Below are 11383 nucleotides of genomic sequence, written 5' to 3'. Positions count from 1 at the left end.
AATAAATAAATAAATAAATAAATAAATAAAATTTAAAAATACAGGCTATCAAAGCAAACCTGGACAAATGGGATCACATCACGTTAAAAAGCTTCTGCACAGTAAAGGAAATATCAACATGAAGAAACGACCAGGAAATGGGAGAAAATATTTGCAAACTACCCAACTGACAAGGGATTTATAACCAGAATATATAAGGAGTTCCAACAACTCTATAGGAAAAAATCTAACAGTCCAGTTTAAAAATTGGCAAAAGATCTAAATAGACATTTCTGAAAAGAAGTCATACAATGGCAAACAGACATATGAAAAGGTGCTCAGAATCATTGATAATCAGAGAAATGCAAATCAAAACTACAGAGAGATATCATCTCACCCCAGTTAAAATGGCTTATGTCCAAAGTCAGGCAATAACAAATGCTGGCAAGGATGTGAGAAAAAGGGGACCCTTGTCACCGTTGGTAGGAATGTGAATTAGTAAAACCACTATCGAGAACAGTTTTGAGGTTCCTCAAAAAACTAAGAATAGAGCCACCATATGATTCAACAGTCCTACTGCTGGGTATACACCCAAAAGAAAGGAAATCATTATACCAGAGAGATATCTGTACTCCCATGTTTATTGCAGCACCATTCACAATAGCCAAGATTTGAAAACAACCTTGGTGTCCATCAACAGATGCATGATTAAGGAAAATGTGTTATTTATACACAGTAGAGTGCTATTTAGCCATAAAAAGAATGAAATCCTGTCATTTGCAACAACATGGATGGAACTGGAGGCCATTGTGTTAAGTGAAATAAGCCTGGCCAGAAAGACAAACATTGCATGTTCTCACTTATTTGTGGGATCTAAAATTAAAACAATTGAACTTATAGACAGAGAGAGTAGAGGATAGTTATTCGTGGTGGGGAAGGGTACTGGCGTCGGGGGGAGATGGTAGTGGCTAATGGGTACAAAAATCATAGTTAGAAAGAATGAGTAAGACCTAGTATTTGATAGCACAACAGGGTGACTATAGTCAATAATAACTTAATTGTACATTTAAAAATATCTAGAAGTGTAATTGTATTGTTTATAACACAAAAGATAAATGCTTAAGGGGATGGATACCCCATTTTCCATGATGTGGTTATTACATATTGCATGCCTGTATCAAAACATCCCGTGGACCCCTTATATATATATACCTACTATGTACTCACAAAAATTCAAATAAAATTTAAAATTAAAATCTGGGTTATGCTAGATTAAGGACCAAATTTAATTTTACTAGAGGTTATGTTGTTTCTTTATGCATTATTTTCTTATCATAAATTCTGAATTTCATTCTAGGGCTATCTGAAATGATTACTTATATGATATATGAAACTTATACACTATACTAAACTTTGATATACTATACAGCAAAAGAGGTAGTGGCTTATGTGTGAACCAGTTATGTTTTTGTCTTCTTCAACAAGGATTAGAAATTTTTTTTTTCAGGGCAAAACCCAGAGGCTGATTGTATTGTGATTAAGGACTTAATCAGTAATTAAGAACATATATTTCAGCAAAATACCCTATATATTTCTACAAATAGTAGACAAAAAAAATTTATACCAAAAAAAGTTATATAAATATAGTTCCTTGAAATGTTTACATGCTTCATGAGCATTTGACAGGACATGAAAGATGATCACTGTCCTTGTCAAATGTTGTTATTAATTTGTTCAAATGGTGCTATTCAGACTATTCTGCAAAGAAACTCAAATGGCATAGATGCTTATTTGTGTTACTGTGTGAAGATGAATTAAGTACAGAGAAAACCAAGCCAGTTTAATCCCCCTCTCTAGTATCTTACAGCTATTAAAATAATGTCCTCGAACATTTTTATAATTTTTTTAATGTAACAGCTGTTTAAGTTAAATAGGGCGTATGGAAATAGATTCAATTTATAAAGGAGTTAATTGAGATATATTGAGACTTAGTTAGTTATTCAAGGTTATATATTATATTAAGACTGTCATCACAACCAGAATCTGGAGCTCATGACTCCTAGTGCAAGGAGTTGCCAACTTAAAGTTTATAATCTAGGGGATATGATCATGTAGGGGAGATGATTCTGAAAATATAAGAACATTGTTTAAATTGCTGATCTTTTGTTAAGTGCCTATTTTGTGCAAAATATTATGTCATTACTTTTGTTTGATAGAAAGATGAAAAATATCATAATTGTCCTTGAAGTTACATTGTGTAATGGTGATACAAATAGTAGACAAAAGTATTTAAAAGTAACATGTTTATATCATATGAAAGCTAAGAATACTTTTTAGAGCCAATGCAGTAGAGAACATCCTACATACTAATACATAGTGAAGGAGAAGATTTGGAGGAAATAGCCTCCTCTGATTATGTAGGAAGAGAATAGCTCTGAGATTGACGACTAATACCTATTAAATAAGATTATTAGGGCAGTTAGGTTGAGCAGAGGTAGTTCTAAAAGCTATTTATAGTTAAGATGGAATGCTAAGTAGTGTAATCATAGAGATAGCTGAGTCCTTGGAAACTATCTAGTGCAGGCACTAGTTTTACAGTTAAAGAAACCGAGACTCAGAGTGATTCTGAGTTATTCGTTTGAGGTTAGTTATAAAGCTGGATACAGCCAAAGCTGGAATTTGATCCCTTCCAAATGACTGGATATGAAAAAAACTAGGAAACAGATTAATAATAGAATCTAGAAGGTGGCAAATTCTGGAAGTGTATTGGAGGTGTAGAGTATAATTTTTGCCAAGATGTAATTTCCGTCAGTCTTTGCAAGAGGGGAAAGAGAAGTGTTAATTTTTGGTTTCTTGGGCAAAGTCAATCAAAATAGTAGGCTGTAGTGATCCATGGAACAGTTTGAAAAGTAGGATGAGCTGCCTGATAGCCTTTAGGAAAATGACCTTCCCAGCAACATATAAGGCATTTTATTAATAACAATAGCAAATGTAATAATGACGATATTAACAGTGATAGCTATCATTTATTGAATGTTAGGCATCATGTCAAGTAACTGTGTATAGTAGTTTATTTAGTTACTCTAACCCTGTGACCTAAGTATTTACATGCCATTTTGTCGATGAAGAAACAAAAACTCTGATAGGTTAAGTCATTGTCTAGTCACACAGGTAGTCAGCTGTAGAATCAAATTTTGAATCTTGATCTCTTAGAATTCTAAAAATAGTGTATCTCAAACTTGAGTAATGAATAGGCCCTTCTTCTAAAGGAAAATAATCTTCCCACACCCCATACTGACTTATTTTATTATAAGATTACTTAACTAGGTATAAACACAAATTCCTTAAATTTTAGCTCATACTATATAGTTTAAAATTAAATTAAATACAAACAAAACTTACAAAATCAGTAAAATTTGAATTTATGACGTTAGTTTAATGTAAAATATGTTTTTTCCTGAAATGAAGATGCTGATTGCAAGATGAATTTATAGCTAACTACTACTGTATAGGTTCTTTTGAGTTTGGCATGCCTATACTGCCATGTGCTTTGTGATAACTTGGTTCTCTCACCACTTTTCTCTATTCAAACTTCTTCAAAATATCCCTTCAGGCAATACTGTCTATTATCATTAGACCTTCACTTGGTGTAATCAGTTATTTATTGTTAATCTTGCCTCTGTTTTCATTAGTTGTGTCAGACTGCCGCTTGATACCAATTTAACAGTTTGGGGCTCTGAATTGTCGTAGCGTTGTGTATTTAGTTATAAGGTGATGGTCAGCCATGTGATCTATATTATGTTTATGTTAATTATCTTTTAGGTTGTCATCTAGGGGGAACCACAAAGTTAAAAAAATTCACAGACTCTGCCAATCTTAACCAGGCCTTTGCTGTTTCGACCTAAAGAAAATTGTACTGCACTTTTGTCAAAACTCTATACCCTAGTACTACCTGGTTTCTGTAGGGTAGTAGTGGAGATCCAGAAAATTTGCCGTCTCCATCCATTTCAGTTCAGGCCTCTAACATTTTGCATCTGAATTTCTGCCACAGCCCTCAGTTTTATTCCCACCAAACTGCTTTCCACAGTGTGAGTTTTTAAGAATATAAACTTCTAGGACTCAGCTTAAGAATCACATCTTCCTGGAAACTTTCCTCTATTGCTTCTCCTATGTCTAGCTTCCATCTGTCATACTTCACCATTTTCTCTCATAGATTGAATTAGTTAGCTTTTCTTCCTGTTTCTTCTTTATAACTCCATAACACTTTGTGCACACCTCTGTTATGATGCTTAGCATATTGTATTGTAATCCTTATTTTTTCAGTCTCCCAAGTAGAATATTAGCAGCTTCTTCCTCCTCCTCTTCTTCTTCTTTCTTCTCCTCCCCCTTGTTCTCCTTCTTCTCCTTAGCATATTGTATTGTAATGCTTAATTTTTCAGTCTCCCAAGTAGACTATTAACAACCTCGTCCTCTTCCTCCTCCTCCTCCTCCACCTCCTCATCTTCCTCTTCTCCTCCTCCCCTCTTTCTCCTTTCCTTTCCTTTCCTTTCCTTTCCTTTCCTTTCCTTTCCTTTCCTTTCCTTTCCTTTCCTTTCCTTTCCTTTCCTTTCCTTTCCTTCTTCTTTCTTTCTTCTTACTTCTTCCTTCTTTCTTCTTCCTTTATTTTATTTTATTTTTTTTGAGATGGAGTCTCACTGTATTGCCCAGGCTGGTCTTGGACTTCTGGGCTTAAGTGATCCCTCCGCCTCAGCCTCCCAAGTAGTTGGGATTACAGGCACACGCCACCATGCCTGGCTATTGGACTGTTAATTTGAAAGTAAAGCCTACCTCGTCCATCTGTATAACTGCATGTTATCTGAATGGGAAGAAAGTTCCACTGATAGAGTTATGATCCTGAATCACTGATTAGTCAGTTGTGATTTTATTTTTTTTTTATTTTATTTTTTGTTTTGAGATGGAGTCTTGCTCTGTCAGCCAGGCTGGAATGCAGTGGTATGATCTTGGCTCACTGCAACCTCTGTCTCCTGGGTTTCAGTGATTCTCCTGCCTCAGCCTCCCAAGTAGCTGGGATTGTAGGCACGAGCCACCATGCCTGGCTAATTTTTGTATTTTTAGTAGAGACAGGGTTTCACCATGTTAGCCAGGCTGGTCTTGAACTCCTGACCCCAAATGATCTGCCCACCTTGGCTTCCCAAAGTGCTGGGATTGTAGGCGTGAGCCACCATGCCCAGCCCAGTTGTGATTTTAGAAGTGAGGATTCAAAGGTAGGCAAAAACAAAGTCGACATTTTCTTGTCTTTCTCATTCATTTGTGTAAAATGTATGTGAGTGACCTAAGTAGTTAATGTAATAGACTATTTGCGCATGTAAGCAACATAATGTTGAAAGTAATTTCTCCATAAAGAATTAAAACATAATAGCATTTTGTTTATCTTTGGCTAGGTGCTGTGATTGTCTCCACGCCCCAGGACGTCGCATTGATGGATGCACACAAGGGTGCTGAGATGTTTCGCAAAGTCCATGTGCCTGTAAGCATTTACAGCTTCACTGTTGAAAAATATAAAACTCTTCTAACCGAAGAAGCAAGTCATTGAAAAATACAGTTGAAGTTTTAGTTTAGTCCTGTGCAGAAGTCTTTATGAAAGTCCTAGTTTATCGTTATGGTTACTTTAAAAACACACTTATAGGTGCAAATGCGTCTATACAAGATATTAATCCAGAAGAATTCCAAGACACCCTTTAGGTAAGAGTTTTCTATAGAAGTACTACTTCTCTCATACTTGCAGCTCTCACTGACCAAAAAACAATTACAAGAGTGTTTTAGGAAATTATTTAGATAGATAGACTTGAATAGATCACTTATGAGGAAACAGATGAAAAAAGATTACTTTCTTCCTTCTGCCTCCTACAGTTCAACTCATTTATAGCTCACCTTCTTCTAGGAGGCACTTCAGGATTTTCTGCCCAATTTGGTGGAATGAAAGTTAAAATAAAATAAAATAGACAAAATAATTAAAGTTAGATGGAGTCAGAAGTGAAGTCAGTAAACAAATTGCATGCTATTAAAGAACTTAAATACATGCTAGGGGTGTACCATGACTTTTCTAGCAGCCAAAGGAAAAGAAATATAGTATCATTATAAAACTGTGCATTTCTGCAAAGTTAAAAAAAATAAAACTGGATGCTCAAGGGAGACAGAGCTGAGACCAGAGAGAAATATCTTCCCTACGTTCTTAGAAAGAAGAACCTGTGTATGTAATGAACACACTCTCATCACCTTCTTTACAGTAAATACAGGGTTCTTCCTTCTAGTGTGCCTCAACAAAAGCAGGTGGAATCGTGCTGGAGTACAATTTAAAACAAACATTTCAGTACAATGCCAACATGATACTTCTCTGTGGCTAGCTAGTAGCCTTGCTTAGTTCAAAGACAGATTTTAGAGCATATACATCAGAACTTTTTAAACTTCAGTCTGTAGATTAGCTTCAGGAGTCTCATGATTTTTCTCTCCCTCACCTCCCCAGCCCTAAATTGTATGCCTACGTGTATTTGTTTTGGTATGGAACGAATTATAACTTTTATCAGATTCTTCAGTAAGACCATGACACAGGATAAGATCCAATAATGTATTTGAATGAATGGACTTGAAGGGAAGCTTTCATAAATGTTTATCTCTCAGAGGGCTTCTGAAAAGTATAAAATAGTGTAGTAGAATGGTTGAGGTGAATTTCCTCAAGTACCTCTTCTCCCTTGCCAGTTAGCACAGTGCTGTGGGCATTGGCAAGCTGCGGAACTCTGAGTTGGATTGACATGTTCTCATGATGAGGAGGCTGATAAGGAAGGTGCCTGTATGCTTACCTTCCAGGTGGTCCAAGGGTTTTTCACTAGCGGGTTTATAATTGTAATCAGCAAGTAGTTTAGGGCCAGTGTTCTATGTTGTGAACTTTAGGTTGGAAAATTTTTAAAGCAATGATAACCAAATGCCTGCCTCACACATAAAACTCTCTCTGAAGCACCTAATTTGAGCAGTGTTACTTCATATTATGCCCTGTAAGACAAACTAGACACAAGTAATGCCTACCCAGATAACTAAATAAGGTTACTTATTATATGGATTTTAAAATACAAATCAGCAAAAAGTTAGAAGGTTATCCACCAAAATTTATGACATTGACTTAAGTAATCTATAATCCTTCTTTCTGGCAGAAATTAGATAGCAGTGCCAATTGTCTGTTAAGATCACTCCGAAGTCAGGATAATAGCCATTCTATTTGCACGTAAGTGAATGCTTAACTTCTCATTCTTTACGATGAGAGTTGAGGGTGTCTCGCTCACCCAAAAACATGAATTCCTTGAGGAAGAAGTTTTAAACAGAGCAGAAGTAAGACCTCTTTACAATTTTACCCCGTATAAATTATCATTTTGTATATCAGAATACCATTTCAACTGACACTGCCATTTGAGGTGACTACATATATGGAGCAAGTCCTACATGGACTTTGCTAGTTAGGAATCTGATGACCGTAGTTGCCAAATTCAGCATATATTATTTTTCAGTCCCTATGTAAATCTGTATACCTGTAAACCTGGATACTTATACTGTTCTGACAATTTTTTTTTCCTAGATTCTAAGGCAGAGGGTTGGACAGATAATCCTTATGGAACATAACAGAGAGGAAGAGGGATGATCACCAAGTCCAGGTTAGGCTATTGCTAGGTGGATGCCACTGAAGGATAAATGCTGAGGATATTAGCAAGGAAGTATTATGAAGACATATTCCAGATGAAGGCTGATGGACTGCATAAGGCTCATAGAACTACTTCAGGGATCAGTTAGAAGGTGAAAGAGCTGTTTGGGATCAGAAAGTTGATGTTCGAGTATAAGTTTGCCAAGTTAGAGCAGTTCTGGGTCATGGCAAGGTCCAGGATGTTGTCATGGGTTTGTGGGACTTAGTGGGAGTAGAAATGAAAGTCATTGGAACTGTGTAATTCTTCCAAGTTGAAATTTATAGTTCTTTCCTCTGTAAGAACTTTTGGACATCTTCCTGTATCTTTATTATAGCTCTCTCTTTTTTTTTTTCACCCTACATTTGAATTATTTGCCTTCTAAACTACAAACATTTTTTAAAAGAGATAGAAGGTCTTAATCATCTCTTAAACCTGAAGAACAAGATAGGTATTCAGTAATGTTTGCGGGTGAATGAGTGAGAACTTTCCAGCAATAAGCTCTGTGAACAATTGGGCAATCATGATTAGCTACATTGTAAAGAAGGTCTTGGCTATGAGTGGGAAGTGGATTTGATGACCTCTGAGATCCCTCTGGGCCTTAAAAGCCCCAGAGCCTAAGTAATAGTAAAGGATGTGAAATTAGTAAGTGTTTTATACATACAAAAAAAGATGTTATGCTTTGTTTATACCAGTTTATTGCATTTCTTCCCCTTGGTTTTTAGTCCTGCTCTCTGTTTTTCTCCCATTTGACATGCATTAGTTACCATGGAAACAATGATGTCATTGGAATGCATCGGTATGGACAGAGTTTAGTAATGTCTACAAGAACATATTGAAGTTAATTTAAATGATTTCTTAAAACTCAAGGCTTAGATAGGGCAAGTAGGAGAAGAGATGAGCTATTAAATTCTCTGTTCTCTGCCTGAAATGGTAGCAACTATGCCAAATCCTTAATTATCTTAATATTTGTAGGTAGACTATTTTTTTAAACAGCATAAAAATTTTCAGTCTTATACATTTTTAATAATGAGTAATTTATGTGTTGTGTCATTCTCACTCATTTTTCTTGACTTCTTATACATGGGAGTCCCAGGCACCCCGATTTGGAGCCCTTCTCCTATCATTGCACTATATATCCCTTACTTCTTTGATAATCTCTTTCCCTGCTACTGAAAAGTAAATTAAAGTATATTTATTCTCTTATTCCTTCGGCACATAAGGGATCACTTAGTTACTTTTAATTCAACAAATGTGATTAATTTATTTTTCCACAAGTCTATATTTACTGATATTTAGTGTCTTCTGTAAGCAAAGTACTGTAATAAACTTCCATTAGTGGTTTAGAAAAAATAAAGAAGGATGAAGCCTCTTTCTTCAAGTACTTTATCATCCTGTAGATTAACTCTGTTTTGATGCAAAGGCCTTAAATTCTGGAAAGCATGAAAACACTTTTTCTTCTAGACTATCAGGGATGGCTTTATGGAAAAGCCATGATTATTTTTTTCATGCCCCTGTAATTTTACACATCCTGGTCCTTTGCCTGATAAGCCACGGCCAATTTAGGGAACTCATGTATTCATTTTTAACATCTCTGCTCAGACATTATTTCCTCTAGAAAGCTTTTCCCAGTGTGCCAGGAAAAGTTAATACTCCTATCTCGGATCTACTTACACATATATTTAGTTTGGTTCTTATTGCACTACAGGTTTACCTGTCAGTCTTCACAGAAGAACACAAGTTTTGGATAGCAAGAAAACATGCTTTAAACATTCTTAAATGCATAGTTACCTGGCATGTAGCAGGCAGGATACTTTGATTTAGGATGTAATGCCATCCACATCTGCTGTTCCCTTTACCCCCAGCTCATGGGCTGCTCTGTCTTGCTTTCTCTGTGCCACAGCCAAACTGGTCTTTTTCCACTTCTTTGAAGTTTCCACACACCATTTTCTCCTTGGGACCCTTACCATGCTTTTTCCCTACTGGAGAACATTTTAACCTCACTTTTCACCTGTTAACAGTCCTTTTTATACTTTGGTACTTAAACAAAAGGCTTTTCTCAGGGAGAGGTGCCCTAACCTTTTTTTTTTTTTTTTTTTTTTTTTTTTTTTTTTTTTTTTTTTTTTGAGACAGAATCTCACTCTGTCACCCAGACTGAAGTGCAGTGGTGCGATCTCGGCTCACTGCAACCCCTGCCTCCTGGGTTCAAGCAATTCTCCTGCCTCAGCCTCCCTAGTAACTGGGATTACAGGCACCCGCCACCATGCCCAGCTTATTTTTGTATTTTAGTAGAGATGGGATTTCACCATGTTGGCCAGGCTGGTCTCGAATTCCTGACCTCAAGCAATCCACCCGCCTCGGTCTCCCAAAGTGCTGGGATTACAGACGTCAGCCACCGTGCCCAGCCCACCCTAACCATTTTATGAGCTTTTTAAATTTTATAATACAATTATACTCTATTACTCCTTTTGGAACTGTTTTCACATTTGTTAGTACTTTCACATTTGCATGCTATACTGTACTATACTATACTATACTATACTATACTATACTATACTATACTATACTCATACTATAAGCTCGGTGAGTACAGAGACCACCTGCTCTCTCGCTGTGCCTGGAAGATGTAGTTTCTCACTAAATATATGCTGAGTGAATGAGTGGAGTAGGATTTTCATAGGCATATCTAGGGACTAGGGAGGGACAGAATTCAGTCTTGAAAGAATCAGGAATACACAAGTTGTGTTCAGGATTGTTCAGTTTGTCTATAGTTGAGGTACTGTGTATTGGTGTATGGCCAGGTTTGGTAGAGCCTTAAACAGTAGGCTAAGGAATTTGTACTTTCTTCTTAAGATTATAAGAGGAGTTCATAAAGAATGCTGGATGGGAAGTAGACATCATTAGGATAGAGCTTTACAAAGTTTTAATCTGTTGGAGATAAATAAAAAGAATAGGAGCCAGGAAACATGGAGGAAGTAAGGGAACATTTGCAATGATCAAAGTTATTCATGCTGTAGATTGTGACCCACAAACAGATCATGAAATTGATACAGTAAGAGATGTAATCAAAAATGCTTAAACCATGTCAGAGTAAATTGCTCTTAGGAAGAGAGTCTTCTTTAATAAAGATTTGGTCTCAAGTATAAACACGTATATTGTATGTGTGTATTGTGTGTTTCTTGCTTATGTAACTGTAGTATTATAGTAGATGAACAGGTCAGCAGAGTGGCCTTCCTCCATGTAGTCAAGATGTAAAATATTTCTTTTATCAGTAAGACAGTTTAAAAAGTTGGAAAAACATGATGTAGGTGATAGGCAGTAAGGGACTTAATTAGAATAATGCCAGTTAAAATGGAAGGGGAAATGAATGTAATTGACATTTTGAAGGAAGAATTGACAATCTTGGGAATCGATTGTATAGGGTAGGAGAGTTAGAACAAAAAAGACAGAAATCAAAATAATTTTGAGAGTTATACCATTAATAAATGCACCAGGAGCTGCTTTTTAGTTCAGGTTGACAACAAACTAGAAGAAATAAGAAGTTAGATTCTCAGTCACAAATCTCTGCCCTTCTTCTCTATGAGAGTTGTGATTTAATAGTGTTCGTCAAGGAAGAAACTGGTAAAGATACTGACAAGAGAAATACTCTTTAAAAAGTTTCTTATATACAGATTTTGTTA

The 11383-nt window shown here is 36.1% G+C and overlaps 1 protein-coding gene across 5 annotated transcripts in view; it reads left to right on the top strand.

The window, feature by feature from the left end:
- NUBPL (NUBP iron-sulfur cluster assembly factor, mitochondrial) overlaps positions 1 to 11383 on the top strand; it is a 377447-nt gene that overhangs the window by 245183 nt on the left and 120881 nt on the right. For all 5 annotated transcript variants that reach the window (XM_017895911.1, XM_017895910.1, XM_017895909.1 and 2 more), the window contains one exon: positions 5421 to 5506. In XM_017895911.1, the coding sequence (XP_017751400.1) occupies positions 5421 to 5506 (86 nt within the window). The remainder of the gene's footprint in view (positions 1 to 5420; positions 5507 to 11383) is intronic.

This window comes from Rhinopithecus bieti, unplaced genomic scaffold (genome assembly GCF_001698545.2).
Source record: "Rhinopithecus bieti isolate Rb0 unplaced genomic scaffold, ASM169854v2 scaffold_21703, whole genome shotgun sequence".
Classification (NCBI taxonomy): domain Eukaryota; kingdom Metazoa; phylum Chordata; class Mammalia; order Primates; family Cercopithecidae; genus Rhinopithecus; species Rhinopithecus bieti.
Note: the sequence above shows the minus strand (reverse complement) of the source record. Positions and strands in the feature narration are given on the sequence as shown.